The sequence below is a fragment of the Leptonotus elevatus genome, chromosome 10 (assembly GCF_054856555.1).
Source record: "Leptonotus elevatus isolate MCC_2025b chromosome 10, RoL_Lele_1.0, whole genome shotgun sequence".
NCBI lineage: Eukaryota > Metazoa > Chordata > Actinopteri > Syngnathiformes > Syngnathidae > Leptonotus > Leptonotus elevatus.
This window is the reverse complement of record NC_141248.1, coordinates 5905684-5923663: the sequence shown is the minus strand read 5'-3', so window position 1 is coordinate 5923663 and position 17980 is coordinate 5905684. Positions and strand designations below refer to the sequence as shown.

The following is a 17980-nucleotide window of genomic DNA, read 5'->3' as shown; positions in this document are numbered from 1 at the left end:
AAAAAAAAATTTCCTTATATTAAATATTTCTTTTATTTTTTAGCTATTCACTAGTGGGATTGATTGAAGCATACTTAAAAGCTTTAAAAATAAATGTTTTTTTTGTTTTTTTTAACCTGTGTGGGGGGGTTACTATAATATGTTGTATGTGGTCCCACTAGTCTAAACACAGCATTTTGATTAATATTGTGTTTGTGGAATATCAGTTAAGCAGCAAAATCCACCTATTTTTATCTATCTCGGGGTGTGGCCATTTTGTCACTTGCTGTCGACTGAAAATGACATCACAATGATCAAGGCTCAGGTAACGACCAATCACGGCTTCACCTGTTATCTGAAACTATGCCGTGATTAATTGTAAAATGCTGGGTTTAGACTGGAGGGGGGCACATACAACATATTATTGTAAAGGACAATTTGGGGTTGACTTCCCCTTTACTTGAAACAAATTAAAAATCTTTTATTTTGAATTCATATTTTAAAATCTGACTCCAGATCACTCACTATACCAATGTGTACGTGATCATGACCCTTAAGGTGACCAATACATTTCGTTAGATGAAAAGCATGCAGGGGAACAAGGAAAATGTAATTCAGTTAGAAACTCAAAAAGAAAATCCTCATCAAGTGACGATACAGTATTTCATTGGACATTATAGGTGACAACATGAGAGATTGGAAACAAAACGGCACCTTTATAAATCTCTCAACTTCTATTAGTATATCCAATTGGAACATATCAAGCCTGTGGGAAACCCCATCAGATCAACCTCTGCAGCAGATGTGAGCAGAGTGGAGAGTTCAATGAGGGGTAATCGGCAACTTTTCCTTTTGAGTCTTTAATCGGTCAGTTTGTCTCTTGGGTGTGTGAGGGCAAACTGAACTCAATGACGATGACCTCTAATTGGCCCTAATCGAGCACTCATTAATGGCTGGCTCTGCTCAAAATCTCTTCAGCCGGTTATTTGACTGTAATCTTCCAAATGAGAGAGGAGGGGGTGGGGGGAATACCAACAAAAATAGAGAAACAGAGAAGCGTTGCCAACAAAAAAGTACAAAAGAAAGCAATGAGAGAGAGTGGAAAAACGTGAACAAAACAAACAAAGAGAAAGAAAAAAGGATGAGATGAGGGAGAAACAGTCGACGCCTGCTTCCTGGCCGCCTCAGCTGCGAGCACATCTGTGTGTAAACGGTCAGAGCAGACCCCCACGTGTTTGCTCAGGTCGCCTGATTGCCTTTCCTTCCTCTTCTCTATCCCGCTAAAGACCCGCTGTCCTTCCTCTCACTCCAATCACCCTCGCCAAGAAAGAGGGCGGCGAGCGCACCGAGACACAGCGACTCCCGCTCAACTTTTCTCATGACTCAGTATTTGGCGCCGCAAATTCCACAGTGTTGTATGCGTTACCTGGTTGAAGAATGCGCCGGACTTTGCATATGCGAGCATGTGGTCGTGTTTTTGTGTCACTTTGGCGTCTGCTTTTTGGGTACGATGGGTCAGCCTGGGGCTCCGCTCCACAAAGAGGCCTTCTCTTAACCACGCCATCACAGATTAAGGAGGAGCCTGACCAAATCATTTCCACGCTTTGGGGATCACAGAGCTTCCCTTGATACTTGGAATATCACTTATGATTTTAATAATTAAGACCACTTCATTGTTTAGTTGGGTATACGAGCAGTTGTGCAACAGATCAGAAGACTCAAGTTTTGAACTGAATCGTGGATTTGAGTCACAGATCTGATTATTTGGATCAGCAAAAAATAAAAGATAAATAGAAATTTGCCTTTATTATTATATAAAGTACTTTTGTCCATTAGAACAAAACAAATCTACTGAAAATGCCAAATATGGCCGCTTAAATTTTATGAACACAACTTAAAGTGCAATATAAGGCAGGTTTTATTTATTGATAGTAAACTAACATACGTCCACATCATTGAAAAAACAAAACAAAGCAACAGCCGAGTGGGTACTTTAACAGTAGCTAGTCGGGCACTCGCTGTTAGCGGTTAGCCGCTAATACCGGAGACTTGTGCAAGTATTCGTGCAACAGATCAAAAAGATACACGGTTCGAATTGAATCATGGATTTGAGTCACAGATCTGATTGTTTTTTGGATCAGCAAAAAAAAGAAGAAAAATAGAACTTTGTCTTCATTTATTTTATAAAGCACTTTTGTCCATTAGGGAAAAAAAAGTCTACTAAAAAAGCCAAATATGGCCGGTAAGATTTTTTTAACAAAACTTTAAGCACAATATAAAGCAAGTCACCTTATTGTATTTATTGCTCAGGAACAAAAAAGTAGCTAGCCGGGCACTCGCTGCTAATGCCTGCGACTTGTGCCACATCACATACAATGACGGCATTATTAACTAGCAGTTTCTCTATTGGGATGGTGTGATAACAGCAACTATGTGATGGCAATACAAATGGGATATGAAAAGCTCAAACATCAAGACAAGTCACGCTAATGCCATCACGTGGCCCCCGAAGGACCAATTGAAATTAGCTTTCGCGTTGGGAGCGCGTTGAATTCTAAAGCACCTTTTATCGCCTCCATTGAGGTTCAGAGGCGTAAAAAGTTTCAAATTTTAATCAGTAGAGACATGTGATGAAAATGCAAGTTAAGAAAGAGAAGCAGACCACATTTAAGAAGCTGTGACATATTTAAGTATTAAACTTTATTTTCTTCACTTTTTGTGAGATGGAAAAATGATAAAAACGTACAGCTTGGGGAATTTTCATCGATAAGTCAGTGTTTTCCTTTGCGTCATAACCATGAAATCAAACTCGGAACGTTTTCCATATGTCTTTGACAAAAGCTTAAAGAGTGAAAATAAATTATCGTAGCAATATTTATAACATCAAATATAACAACCATAATAGCAATTAAGCATTTATAAACACTATTTACTGTGTATTTTATTCCCCATAAAAGGCCATTATTAAAAAGGGGTGAATGTTGTGTTGCTGCACAATCCAAAATGTGACGAGAGCGCACATTCGCTTGTTGACTGCAGTTTGCTCGGGTCCAGCCAGGCCTTCATTTCCAGCACTGAAGCGTGGAGAGGGTGCGCACGTGTCATACTTTAGGAAATGGGATGAAGCGTAGGGCCCCGACCGATTGGGATTTTTTTTTTTTGTTGTTGATGTTCGGCAGAAAAAAATTGATTACTCATTAACCAGCTGACTAATTAAAAACAAAATATATATCGCATAAAACAGGTGTCAGTTATATGCGGATTTTCACTATTTGTGGGTCGGCCTGGTCTCTTTTCCCTGGGAATAGTGGGGGTCAACTATAAATATATTGTTTCAAAAAATAACTTCCCTTAATGGTTTGCAGAATGCATTGTGTGGCACAATGCATTTAATGAAGTTATAATTAGATTAATTATTCTCATATGTCAACGCCTTCTTTAAATAATTGCCCATGTTACACACAAACACACAAAAAATGGAACAATTTGCAACATGAGATGATTTAGACAAACAAACAAAAAAATGCAAAAAAAAATGACTTAGGCAATTATTTTAAAAGGGTGACTATGTGTTACCAACTTACCATTAGTTGAATGTATATCATATTTAACACATTTGTTTGTCACTTTTATTTCTTTAAACAAACCGTGATTTTCGGCTGTGTGTAAAATAGTGACATCCAAGTCAATTCCTTGCACAACTTGTAAAAATTGCTTGTAAAAATTAAGATTTGCTTGGTTTTGAATGGCAGGTCCATAGACAAATTCAATTATGTATCTGTTCAGTACTAAGGGTTAAGATTTATGTGTAATAAATAATGAGAACAGTGTCACTTGTGTAAACCCGCTCTAAAAGGTAAAAAAATAAATTTTAAAAAATCAGCAATTTTGGTGGTTTGGATTTTGGTTGACGTTTGAAGGGCCAGAATCGGTCGGGCCCTGGAAACAACTTTGAAGATCTCTCATGAAGGCTGAGGAGAGGCAGAGTGACTCGAATAAGCGGAAGGAGCGACAAGCGTCACCATTCTCTCCATTCCCGCAATCCTCACAGAGTCCGCCAAAGTCCCGCTTCCCGCGTTTTTCCACCCATGAGGTCCGACTCAACCGCAGTTAGGAAGTCCGTCTGAGCGCTGCTCGGCTCCAACCGCTGTACAAGTCTTCTGGCTTATTGTGAGGGAGGGGTGGCCCTTGAACGTTCCTGGCAACACCCTGGCTCAGACAAGGAGAGAAGTTCAGTGGGGCTCTGCCCAAACCGGCGAGCGGTTGGTGTGGTGGTGGTGGCCGAATGAAGGGTGAATGGGCGTGGGAGTCGGCAGCATGTGTCCCGAGTGGCTGAAGGGGGGTAAGTGACCCATGTGGGTCATGTGGCTTGTGAGGCCGGGGGCAGCGCCAAAGGGGGAGGCCTTGTCCTGCATGCACTTGGTCAGCTCTTCGAAGCCGTCGCTGGATCGCTTGTTCCTCTTGGACTTGCTCGACATCTTGCGGTTGCGCGTCTGGATGCCTTCTTTCTTCATCGTCAGCGGTCTGTTGACCTGTGGGGAGCGGCACATTAGCGCCACACGTCACGCACACAATAGCCGCACTCACATCACGAATACTACACTTTAATTGTGCTTCTTTTTTTTTCTTTTTTTCTTCTGTCTCGCATTGCGTTCCCTTTCCGCATGTCGAACTCGAATGCCTAATTCAAACCAGCACGCTATAAATAATGAGCAGCTGTTTTGCATAAACCATAGTTGCATTAGAAGGTGAGTCGGGGGAGTGTTTGGCTTTTGTCTATTTCAAAAGCAAACAGTCGTCCCGGTCAATTTGAATACATGAGGATGAGGGCCCGGCTGGTTGTGAAAGGAGCAGCCTCAGACAAATCCTCATCAGTGTAACCGACGCCGTTACACTGAATGACGGTCCCACCCCGCCGCCTCTCAGGGGAGTAACGCCCCCCATTGAAACAACCATGGATTAATAATAATAAAAGGAGGACGGCCGGTGGGTTCTGCTCGACAGGGCGAGCTGGATTTGCTTCACGCTCGCACGTTTTCTGCTCCTAAATCGATACAAGCTGTCCGCCCACTTGACCGGTTAACGACCGGCGGACCCCCACCCCCGCCCCCCTCCAGCCGTGCACTGTGTGTATTTTAGGGGCTACTTACGTTGTGCAGTTTAAAGTAAAGGCCGCAGGCGTTGCACACTGGATCTCCATTGCCGTTGCGCCTCCACAGGGTGGTGGTGGTGGTCTGGCAGTTAGCGCAGCAGGTGCCTGCACGTCGAGCGGCCGACTGCGGAGAGCAGAGAAAATGCCTTCAATCGTCATTTCAAACTTGTTGACAAGAGGATGGAACACCGATAGTCATGAATACAAACTTTACTGGCCAATAACAAAATTGTGAAATGTAAACATTTCTGACTGTCAAATTTCTTACTTGCATGAATTTTTGCAACATTTATTTTTTTAAAGCATAAGCATCAAAACCGAATCAATTAATTGCTCCTACAACGACGATCACATTACACATCTAAAAAAAGTTTTGCACTGTATGTACTGTAATTACCTTAAAATCTAATGAATACCGCACCTGTGTACTTATAGACGACGCTTAAAAAGCAGCTTTTTTTCTCTGTACTTGTGTAGGCTGTAATAAAGTCCCCCAATTTGCTGTATTTTTTTCTATTATTAGAGTGAATAATATGAATGAAGATTCAAAACATACCAATAATGTGTAGACGCTATATATATATATATAGCATCTACACTTTATGTTTATAATGTTTTCGAAAATATTGTTCTTGCACTGCACACTTTTTTTAATTTTAGTAAGCTCTTTTTTATTACTTTACTTTCATCTGATCTGCTCTCAAATGTACTTTTATTTATAGTATGGGAAGCATATTGAGTTGTGTATGAATTCCACTTTGAATCCGTAATTTTTATTTATTAATTTTTTTTTTTCAACCCGTGGCACTGTCTAGGTACTAGTAAACATCTAAACAATTTGGTTAATATCCAGCTCGATTTGGGATCTCTCTTTCTTTTTTTTTTTGCACAAAAATTTGTTCTTCACAAAACCACAATACTGTTAGCATCTTATAAAGCAAGTAAATGGAAATGTGGAAATGGAGCCATATAAAACCCGAAACCCCGCCCGGCATTGGGCTGCTGTGTCCATTGCAGATCAATTCTACACACATAATAAGAAACATTAACTTTACATGGAAGAACCCTGCGGCTGCTGTGTGAGCTGCATCTTTTTTTCCCCCCCTCCTTAAATTAAACCCAGGTGCAAGTGTTGCTGTTGACGTACCAACCGGCCGCATTCCTATTCATTTTGATGCAAAATAATACAATCAAGTTAACATTTGAAGAAAGCCGCGCATCCCCCATGTTGTGCGCGCAGAGAATGATAAACACGAGAGCAACATAAATCCGTGTATTTTCCAATCCCCACCCCTCCCGGTCCATCTCTTCGGAGCGCATAAGCGGCTCCTCTAGTGTTGTGATAATCTCTTTACAGTATATGTCAGTCTGGCCAGAGAGAATGCAGCGTACTGGGTGAAGGCGGAAACAGCCGGGAGCCTGACTTCCTTATCTGGGCCGGGCAGATATCCGGATAGGAAACAACTGGATGCCCCTTTGAACACGGCTCTGACAAACACTTGAGTTGGAAATGCAAAAAGCTGCAGCGGGCCCAAATGGAAAATGGAATGGACTTTGATGAGGAAGACTAACTCTGCGGTCAAGGAATTTTTCATCATAAACTCCACAGTGAGTGTGTATGGGGGAGTCTTATGGAAACCATGTACAGCTCAAGTTGGCCAAAGCCCACATCATAATTAGCTGCATGAATAAAATAAAAAGCAGTCAACTTTTTTTGTTTCATTAATAATTCACTCTTATTTCCAACATAAGACTTTCTTATTAATTACATATCTTTTGTTTCTGATTATTCATTTTACCCTTTCAAACCACACTTTTAAAACTGCTGGGTCAAAAACGACCCTATTTGGCTAACTAACTTAGGTCAATTTGACCCAAACTTGGGTTGTCAGCAATGCCCATGTTGCTGTAGTAAACACCACATTGAAGTTAATGACAGCACACAGAGCTAAATTGAAAGTTAAAAATAAAATAAAATTGGACAGACCCACTAACTTGGGTCAATTTGACCTAACTGGGTTTATTTTTTATAATACAACCCAAAGTTGAGTCAAATTACTACTAACTTGGTGTTAGTGGGTCAGTCCATTTCAATTTTTTATTTTCCAATTATTTATTTATTTATTTTGCGCTACTGTAGCAATAGCTCTGTAGCTCTCTTTGTGTCGTCATTAACTCCAATGTGGTGTTAACTACAGCAACAATGGCATTGCTAACAACCCAAAGTTGTAGGGTAGTCCAATTTTTTTTATTTTAACGTTTCCCTATTTTTTTTTAAGGAACGCAAAAGGAATGCTAATAGGCAATGTGACAGTTTTAAAAAGTTTTAGCAAATTCGTTAAATGTATTGATTGTATGATGAGTATTTTGTGTATATATTTATATGTTGTTGTTTATCTTAAATTGTAACGATTGTGTGTCTTTGGCCAGGTCACTCTTGGAAAAAAGATTATTTATCTCAATGATTACCTTTTTTTTTTTTACCTTGTCAAATAAAGGAATGAATGGCAATTTTGCGCTACTGTCGCAATAGCAGTGTAATAGCTCTCAGAGTGCCGTCATTAACTCCAACATGGTGTTACTGTTAACTACAGCAACATGGGCATTGCTATCAGTAACGGTATCAGAAGTACCAGCAATAATGATAGCAAGAACAATGGCAATAGTAGCAGTATTGTACCAGGCCATGTTGGTGGATCATCAGGGGGTGAGAGGAACAAACAATTCCAGGAAGACGATAGGGAAAATATAACTTTCCTGGAATTGTGTGGACGGCATCTGCTTTTTGCTCATATTCGGGACTCACCAGTCTGCGTTTGGGCTTGATGAGCGGTCGGTTCTGGCCGTTCATCTTGTGGTACAGTCCGCAGGCGTTGCACAGGTAGTGGCCGGTACCATCCCGTCGCCATAGAGGGGTGGAGGTGGCACCGCAGTTTACACATTCACGGCCCTCTGCATATAATTCAAGAGGGGACAAGAAGGAATTTTATATAATTAAAAATGTTGCAATTGGTCAACATCACATTGTGTGTCATTAACTTAAGTCATGGACAGCCATGGAAACTGAACATGCCCAGAAGTCTAGAACAAGAAGAACGCCAGCACAGCCTCGAATCAGCTTAACGGACTCCCACGGTAAGAAATTCTAGTATGTAAAGGTGTTAATGATGTCCGTTGTTGTCTTTTGCTTCAAGCTGACGCTAAACACGCTTCTCTTCTCAAATAGCAGTTCACTTCAAATGGCCTGTTGCTCAACTGTTCTTCTAATTCAAATACCCCCCCTCTCCCTAGAGTATCGCCTCATTATTACTGATATAATACCAGCGACACCCAACGTCCCACCCTTTCGCTCCACAATGGAATCTGACCCGAGCGAAAAACCTTTTGAAATGCGCCCCGGTTCTTTTATACCCCTCCTGGAGTCTTTCGCAAGTCCAACGACCACATTACAGCAGGGTCATTAGCACCGTGAATATTCATCACACGTACTGATGTCTTACGCAACATTTAGTGTCGAAATTAAAAATGGGAAGATGAAAGCTGTGAAAAGGCGAGGGAAGAGGAAAGGTTGGGGTTTTGAGGCTAATTCAACAGGAAGCCACTGTAAGGTATACGTGTTGACAGCTGAAATGTCAGTGTGGCATTTTGGACGCCAGTCAATCAACATTTACCAGCGCTGGACATCCACTTGAACAGATAGCGCCTTTTAATGCCACAGCTGATATGTTGCTGATTATTGCTAGCTTCTATTAAAATGTCACAAGACAACATTTTTGACCTACAAAAGCTCACATCAGTCAGATGATCTGAGTGGCAGCATCAAAAACAAATGATGACACGTTAGTCGATAGTCAAAACTTAGCAAATAATAAATGACAAAATAGGCGAGCTAGCGTGTCATGCAAGCTGCATGCTGCTCTGCTGTGGTCATTCTTGGTCGCCTCCACTTTTTGTGCATTTAAGAACACAAACAGCGGGGCTCTGTCGCCTGTTCTTTGTTAGCATGAGGGGAGGGGAGGAGGTCGTGATTTGTTCACTCGGAGGTATACAGGATATAGCAGGAGCCAGGGCGTCGTGACTCCTTGCTTTTAAGTGCATTAGAGGGCACGTTAAAACAAAAACAAGCTCACGCACGACCAGCGCGTAGGTCTGCTCAGGTGTCACATTCAAGACGTTCGTTTTGTTAGATAATATACAAGGTCTTAATTGACGGCGTTGACTTCACGTGAATCTTGAAAAACGCATGAACTTTTGCAACGCACTCCTTATAATTCATTTTATTTTAATATTCTAATTGAATAAAATATTGTTGAAAGGGTATTTTCTTGATAATCTGCGCTGGGATCTCTATTTATGCTACGTGTTGCTTAAAAAAAAAAACACAATTAAATTCTCCATAATATGTCTGGTGCGTACATATTTAATTATGATTACAATTGTACACCCAAAAGAATACACAAGGTTGTTCTGTAATTGTAATATTTCTGGAAAAAAGTGTCAACATAAGAGGCTATCGATGTTATTCTTTTCACTTCAAACGTTCAGTTTAAAAGCTTATTTTTATGTAACCATTTTTACAATTTCAACCGTGCTCTGAAACTAAAAGAGTGTATTTTTTTTAGGAAACATTTATTTAAGAAAACGAGGTGAGACTCACCTGAGCTCGACCGGGCTTTGCTTTTGCATTTGGGCGTGAAGCTGGACGACGAGCCAAGCAGGCTGCCGGGGTGGAAGAGACTGCCGCTGTACTCGTGGGGATTGTGCAGAGGGTAGGCCGGGTACGTGGGAATCGGGTGGTGCGTGGCCAGGCCCTGGCCGTTCATCGACGCCAGGCCGCCGCGCAGGGGACTGCAGCCCTCCATCTTCATGCTTTCCGTCAGCGGCATTTGGTACTTGAGGGACTCCTTCTCGTCCATTCGGATCGACGTGGAGGTGGGCGATGTGGGCCCAGGGTCCGGGGACACGTCTTTGGGCGGGGTAGGGGGGAAACTGTAGAGGTGCGGGCTGGAATGGGTCGCGGGAGTGAGCGAAGACACCGGAGCCGTACCGGTGTTGCTGCTACACGGATAGCCGGAGCTGGTGGGGTGCAGGCCGGGTTTACTGAAGTGGCCCACCGCCCACGCGTTATGATGGTGGGCGGCGGACAGGGCTGCCTTGCCGGGGTCCAGCCAGGGGATACCGGGGCTGTGGATGAGGTGTGGTCGGCAGACCTGATTCCCAGTGAGGCGAGCTGAAATTGCAGACATCTTACTCGTATTTGTTCTTTAACGAAACGCGTCCAAATAAAATCTGAAAATACCTCCTGAATTTTTACAATCGGCCAAAGTTAACATTTAACTTTTCTCCTCGTCGAAATAAAATAAAATTGAGTATTTCTCTTGCTGTTAAATTATCCGTGACAATTACATGACGCCCACTCAATTAAATTAAACTAAAAATGCCCAGTTTAGCGTTGGAAGCAAACAAATGAAAACGAGTCTTCCCTTCGGGCATATCTTTACATCGCCCGCAGCTCTCGGAGTAACGATTGTTATTAGTAATTTTGCGGTTTTTATTTTATATCCGGGAAGTGCCTCTCTCTCTTTCTCTCTCCCCTCACAAACTCCTGCCCCAACACAGAGGGTTAAATGACACACTTCCCTTTCCTCCTGCTGTCATAGAAATTCCTTTTATGTTCCTGAATATGCACACAAATGTCACATGTAGAGGACTTTCGGGCCGGATTGCTTGCACAATTCACGAATTATTATTCGTATTTTCCCGTGCAAAAAAAACAAAATCAAATTCCAACCCTTCATCTAATCTTCTAAAAATACACCTTCTATAATTATATATTTTTTGCTCCATGTTTCTCCCTTTAAAACGTTGCGCATCTTACCGTGCGCTTGGCTGTAGGTGACCCTGGCCCGAGAGTTGGTGTAGTAAGGGTTCCCCTGAGAGTCCAAGTGGTTCAGAAACATGTCTACTTCGTCTTGGGGCAGCAAAGGCGCCATGGGCTCCATGTAGTTGTGGCTCAGACCGTGATGGTGCGAGTCCGGGTGCTGGCCGTTGAGCACGGCGTGGTGGTGCGCCATCCACCGGGACTGATCTGCCGCTGCGACCTCCATGGTGAGACGCTGGATCGCCGTCCTGCAGTGAAAGTTTAATCCTCTTGATAAAATATCGTCCCCGTCCGCTGTGAAAGTCCTGACTGTGTCTACTTAATAAAAATAAAAAAAATCCTCAAACAATGCGGGCTGTTTTCTTCCTCCTCCAGCTCGTATGTTTTTACCTACAGAAGAGAAATCACATTGTTTAATATCAAAACGCACAAATAAATTGGACACGAAACAAAAGATTCATTCGCTTGAAAGTTGAAAGAAAACGAGTGACGTTTTCCTGGTCCGAAAAGGACATGTCTCGCTACCTGTTGCCGTTTTCGATCAGCTGACTGCAGTTTGGACGTGTCGGCCTCCTGATCCGCGCACGGCTCGGGATCATTAATGAGATGTGGCGGGGACTGATGCGGCTGGCGCCAGTAAATTCCCCTATCAAGCCGCGCGGGGGCGGGGCTTCGCACTGCTGGCCAATCGCGAGCCTCGCTGCCGCAATTGGCTCGCAGCATCCCGGCTCCTCTCTGCCTTTCTTTCTTTCTCGATGCCAATTGAAGTGAAATACTTCTCAATCAGCAGCGTAATATCTCCAGTCTCGCGGCAAGCTTCACAATGAGGACGCAATCGGCCGCCGATAATCGTTTTTTAGCGCTTTAAAGGCGCACATTCAACACCGCTGCCGAACACAGCTGATCCTGCTAATATGATTATTTAGAAAATGTAATTCCACGCAAATTCGACTATATACCTTTTTGAACCAGCCAATGAACGCACAATATAAAAGACTCTTTATAGATTTCCCACCCACTTGCGTTAATCTAATCATTCAAATTGCTGAATGAGCCACACAAAGCAGGCGATAATTGTGCGTGTTGTTTTTGGTATGCTGCTGTTATGTAAATACACAGCATTTTTAGCACCTCTAAAACCAACATGAGGAGGAGTCGATTTATGACCCCACATTCTGGCCCATTGTTCGCAGCGTCTAATTGTCTTTAATTAGTAGCAGAGCATTCCACTTGTGAAAACAGAGAGGTTTTTTGTCTGCGGGGACTGGGCTATCAAACACGGTTTGCATACTAATGGCGCCCTTTTCTCTGCGTCTGGCACCAGGGATGGGCGCGAGGCCTCACCTATATGCTGATCATCCAAGTGTCTCGAGAAGGGCCCCATTCACAACAACACTCCAAACAAATGAAACGTCTTCACAGAGATGCACGCTATTTTTTTCTGAAACTAATGTCATCATTACTCACAATTAAGGTCTGCTAAAATACACGTTTTTGCCACACGTGAATCAAATGTAAAAAATATATTTACTGTACTCTAATGCATGCCAGGGACGGGCAACTTTAATGATGGAGGGGGCCACACTTTCTAACAAGATGTATGACAAAAATGATACGGACAAAATACACACTCAATATTTCATTTTCAATCATCCATTTCTCAATGCATATATTCGACAAAGGGATTGAGGCAAACAACAAAATAACTACATACTGCTAAAAAAAATAATAATACACTAACATCCAGTGCTCTCCTGTATAAAAATGGCCATTTAAGGATGGCACAAAACTGCTGAACAAAAATTTCACAAAAATTAACTACTTAAACATTTGAATATTATTGACATGCTTTGTTTGTCTTGCATGCCATTCCAAAGTTGCAAAAATAAAAATACTAGGTCTACTGACATTGTAGGAGCAATATACGACTATTGTGAGTGCAACTAAAACATGCTTGCCATCTAGTGGTGAATGGTGACAATACAACTTAAAATGATAGCAAACTGCATAGTTACATATTCTCAGATTTTTTTTCAGTATGATTTTATATTTTGAAGGGATGTTCAAAACCGCTTTTTGTTCAGACTGATACAATATGAGAAATCAACTCGAGTAGTTACCGATACCAATATCACTAGCACTTGATACATAAAATTTCCCTGCAAAAACACTGACAGCTATTTTGAAAGAAAGACCTGTATGAATAGCATATTTTTCTTAAAATTGCATCAAATAAATGGCAATTTTCTAATTTCCAATTTCTGATTGTAAAACGGTAGAGCAGCCAGTACTCGTATCGACTCCCGTTGAATGTATCCGATACCTTAAAATAAGACCAGGTATTAATACTTGCCCATCCTTTTTTTTGGGGGGGGGGGGCACATTGTCCCTCTTCCCCTTTTTCCATGAAAAAAAACAGTAATCCAGCATTTACTGAACATTTTTAGGTTACTTTTTTTAAATCAAATTAAACAAGGGGCCACACGGGTTGTGCTCAGGGTTGCATGTGGCCCGCAGGCCACTAGTTGCACATCCTTGAAGCGTGCAATGTGTATTAACAATGTTGTACTTGCCGCGTGAAGACGGGGGTCATTTGATTGACAGAATAATTTGGAGGGTGCAAGGGGGCAGAGAATGGCTCGCCGCCACGCCGACGCCGGCATTTGACGTCACATGATCACGCGGGGTGGGACAGGGGGGTGCTTATGATACCTTGACAAATTCTCCAGGTAATAGACCCCTTCTATCTCTAGTGTGTGTGTGTGTGTGTGTGTGTGTGTGCGTGTCAGTCAGCACACAGTCCTTAAATCACTGGCATGTTGCCAGAGGCAGGGACTTGATGAGCTCAGCCCTAAGAGCTTGTCAACCCCTAAAACCAACAAATTAGTGCAGTATAGCGACCACCTGAATAACTCACATTCCAGCAGACCACACCGCACTGACAGGTGGAGTGGGAGCCCGTGAGTTTAAGCGCACTCCCACTTGTAAATGAGTGAATTATGATGCTCGAGGAAGAAAGCGGTTGTGCGCTCTCCGGTCATGCGGCCTTGGAGGGAGGGAGTGTCAGACATGCTGCTGCATTGCCATTGTCGTCGGCATGTTTGCCAAATGGATTACTCAGCAGGATTTAGCCCTCTGTCATTTCTACCTTCATTAATCCCGTTTGTATCTGCGCTGGAACAAAAGACGAGTGAGGGTGAAGTGATTGTGGGGAGGGGCTTTGTCAAGGACACAGCAGCATTGTTTCACATAGGGATGCTAGTCTAAAGAGTTTGCACTATCCCTTATGCAACGGCTCGCAAGTGCGTGTGTGTAACAACTGTATCGCTGCAGCCACTAATGAACAACAAGATTATCATTCCCATCCACACTGCTATTATTATTAAATGGGATTGGCTTTATCTACCTGTTTACTCCCATTGGGCACGGTCATCCATCATTATCCCGAGTGGAGGTGTGCAACTGTTCAAAAGTGTGCACTCTGTGTGTGTTTAGCTTGGGGGGGGGGGGGGTGAAGAGCCATGTGGGGCTTGTGAAGATAAGCAGAAGCAGATAGAGAGAGAGAGAATGACACAGAGCAGCTGAAGCATTATTGTCCCCTTTACTCACGCCTAATTAGATGGAGCGAGGGCACTCGGGGGCTTTTGGAGCCACCAGCACCCAATCACAAGAGCATCTATCGGCCATGAATGAGGCCTGGGTGCTGCTATGACATCCATCAGCTCGCCGTCAAACTACTTCAATGATGTCAACTTTAACTGGCCTTTTTTTTTTTTTTACTTTCTTTTGGTGGACATGTCATGTTTGTGGCATTCTACACGATTGCAGACAATAAGGAGGAGAGTGACAACATGGTGTCATTCTCTCTGCAGCCTCACATCGTGAAAGGTGGCTCCGCCACTCATTATGCGATACAGGGCATGACAATTGAACGTTTTGCCGTCAGTAATACTGGATGATGATACAGTCGTCTCTTTCATGATTTTTTTTGTTCAAGCAAAGCCCAAGGCAACATGTGCCTACCATAATTAGGGATGTGCAAGTACCGATGCCAGGTATTTCTATTGGGCTGATAGCCGGCCTTATTTCAAGGTATCGGCCATTTTATGATCAGGATTTAGAAATGAGAAGAATAAAAAAGCGCCATTCATTTAATGCTATTTCAAGGAAAATGCTAGATTGGTATAGTTAATTCTTTAAAATTATCAAGCATTTTTGGGAGGAAATTTAATATATCAAAAGTAGTAGTGGTATTGGTATTTGGTCTTGGTATCAGTGACCGAGTACTCAGTTTGAAAATAAGTTGTATCAAACATCCCAAAACTGTAATGATTTACAATTCTGAAAAATACTGTAGGCCATAGCTTAAGACAAAATATTTATGATCCACAAATACAGCACAACAATGTATGAGTTTGTAGGTTGCTAATTCTAAGAACAATTACAATATTAGATGATCTAACATAAAAAAAAAACATTTAACTCACAAAAGCTCTACACAATAGACTTGAATATGTATTACATTTGATCATAAATTCAAGGGCTTCTAAAAAGCATAGATGGCCCCCAGATAGATAGATAGATAGACGCAAAATATTATAGTATGTTGGATAATTATTTTTAAACAATGGCCTGTAGCCTATAGAACTTAATTGCAAAAAAGTCCTAAACATTGAACTCAAATGCTCTAGAAAAAATAAATAAATATTAAACAGTTGTCCATCATAAAATTAAGGACCTTATGAACAACAACAAAAATAGCCCCATTGCAGATAGAATGAAAAATACACTTATGCACATGCACTCACCCACTGCTGCAGGCTCCCTCGCCTTTAAAGGTCATCAAAAAGAAACAAACTCGCCATCTGCTGACAGACGTTTAGCTTTTCGTTCCAAAGGAAGAAATTGTGGAATTGTAGCTTTCAATCGAATCGGTCGCGCAGCCGCATGCGTTTACGTGCGTACGCATGCGACGAGTGTGTGTGCTCAGCGTGGCGCTCGTGTGTGCAGGCTGGCTGGCTGTGCAGGCTCAGTGAATAGCAGCAGAAACTTGTGCGTTCGTACGAGAGGCTCAGAGGCACGACAAGGCAGCAAGCAGCATTCGGGCTTCCGGTGTCAGGGTCCTGGTATCTCCTTTAAAAGACAAAAAAAACAATAAAAAATGAAATACAGCAGTCAGCTAGTGATGATTAGCCGAATTGAAAGTGACGTCCTCTACCGGACAGTTTTGCATCTTTGCCGATGGCACGTCAACATAACAGCTGTATGCATTTGCAATCATTTGGAAGGGAAACAAATGAGTGTCATTTAAAGGGATACACATCCACCGCCCCCCTCAGACACCTGCCTAGAAATAAAAACATTCAGTTTTGATCGCCTTATTAAACAATGTATTTGTTTTAGTTTAAAGCAATATATATATATATATATATTAAAAAGACACTACAATGGGGTGGTGAATGAGGTGCATGAATGTTGAATGAAGGGCTGCAATGTGACAGATTTTTGTATTGGATCTCGCGAGATCGTGCGAGTGGTGTTGTGGGAAGTTGACAGCCTATTGCTGTGAGTGACCATCAGGTGCACAGCGGGAAAATTTTCACTTAGTTGATCCAAAATAAAAAACAATCCTCCTGCCAGCTTTCGAGCATTTGAAATTGTGTCTGCTCTGCCTTTGTATAGTTTTATTTTAAACTATAGTTGTTGTTTTATCTATTTAAATTGTATTATTATTCTTGCTTAGGCTGCATGATGTTTGAAGTAAAAACAATAGATCAGTCAAAGTTGTTCACTCACTACAAACGATTCTTTGTGATGTAACGTTGACGTATAATGTGCTATTACATTATATGGAAAGAGTAATGGACCAGTATATGCAATTTTGTGATATTTTTGTATATGGTGGTGTGACGTGAAACTATTTTTAAAAGTAAAATATGTCCCTTAACTCAATAAGGTTGGGAAGCACTGTACAGTATATTTCTGAACTCAGGACACATTATCTGGTACAATGTCATTGAAGGGACAAAACATTGATTTATTTTTGTCAGAATAAAAAAAGTTTTACTATGATTTAACAAACTATATTCAATCTTAATTTAAAATGGTTAAAAAAAAATTGCTTTTGTCCTGTTTATTGTTTTTGTTTTTTAAGAAAACGAAAACAAAGACAGTTGTTTATATTTTTGTCCAAAGATCCGCCCGCTGCTTCAAAGAAAGACAGTTGTCCCTCCCTCTTTGTGTGTGCGTGTGCGCTTTATATGCCAGAGCATCTCCCGCATGCAACTTTCCTAAAACATGCAAAGCCCCTCAAATCTCCTGCACGCGACCTGCGCTCGTGCGCGTCGCTGGTGCAGGGCAGGTGCAAAAAGAGCAGCCAGCAGTCTTGCAAGCCTCGCGAGCCCTTCAACCCAGGGTTTGTGCTCCCCAGAGTGCACACTCTCACAAAACAGACGAGGAAGAAAAAAAGGGCTGAAAGGCTCAGACAGAAAAAGGAATGCGAGTTTCGATTGAATTAAATGCTTTTGTTTCTGGGTTTAGACTTACCACAGCAAGTGCCTACTAAAATTTATAGATTATATATTTACACAGGATATATTTTAAATTACAATATATACATAATTACATCTATTACTGTAATAATAATTCTGTATATATATATATATATATATATATATATATATATATATATATATATATATATATATATATATATATGCACTGCGTCAGATGCCATGCAGGGCCCTTCTTCTTCTACTCCTCCTTCTGATTATTACCACGGGTAATATTTCATGGGCACCACGCAATCTTTGTTCCCTGTGAAGATAATAAATGGCCTAATCGTTATCAGCAAACTGCTGGGGGTGTCAGCACCGACCGAGGCTGGAAGCGGGGGTCCAAAGTGCCGCTGAATAAATTGGTGTTCCTTATCTCTCGCTCCCAGATTATCGCCGCCTTTTCAAACTTGC

The 17980-nt window shown here is 41.8% G+C and overlaps 1 protein-coding gene across 2 annotated transcripts; it reads right to left on the bottom strand.

Moving 5' to 3' along the window:
* Positions 1 to 2660: 2660 nt before the first annotated feature.
* Positions 2661 to 11623, bottom strand: gata2a (GATA binding protein 2a). Of its 2 annotated transcripts, none has more exons than XM_086087783.1 (6): positions 11538 to 11623; positions 11010 to 11402; positions 9789 to 10361; positions 7938 to 8083; positions 5130 to 5255; positions 2661 to 4511 (listed from the first exon to the last, which is right to left on the bottom strand). In XM_086087783.1, the coding sequence occupies exons 2-6, from the start codon at positions 11236 to 11238 to the stop codon at positions 4212 to 4214; spliced, it is 1374 nt and encodes a 457-aa protein (XP_085943909.1). In that variant the 5' UTR covers positions 11239 to 11402; positions 11538 to 11623; the 3' UTR covers positions 2661 to 4211. The 2 variants fall into 2 exon arrangements, with proteins under 2 accessions (XP_085943909.1, XP_085943908.1); XM_086087782.1 differs by having other exon boundaries at positions 7938 to 8096; positions 9790 to 10361.
* Positions 11624 to 17980: the final 6357 nt, after the last annotated feature.

Excerpts from the sequence above, each read along its gene's own strand:
- gata2a (XM_086087782.1), bottom strand. The coding sequence starts at position 11,238 with ATGGAGGTCGCAGCGGCAGATCAGTCCCGGTGGATGGCGCACCACCAC. Across the intron at positions 8,097-9,789 it reads GCAAAGCCCGGTCGAGCTCA|GAATTATATGCAGAGGGCCG; the intron begins GGTGAGTCTCAC and ends TTGTCCCCTCTT. Across the intron at positions 5,256-7,937 it reads TCAAGCCCAAACGCAGACTG|TCGGCCGCTCGACGTGCAGG; the intron begins GTGAGTCCCGAA and ends TGCTCTCCGCAG.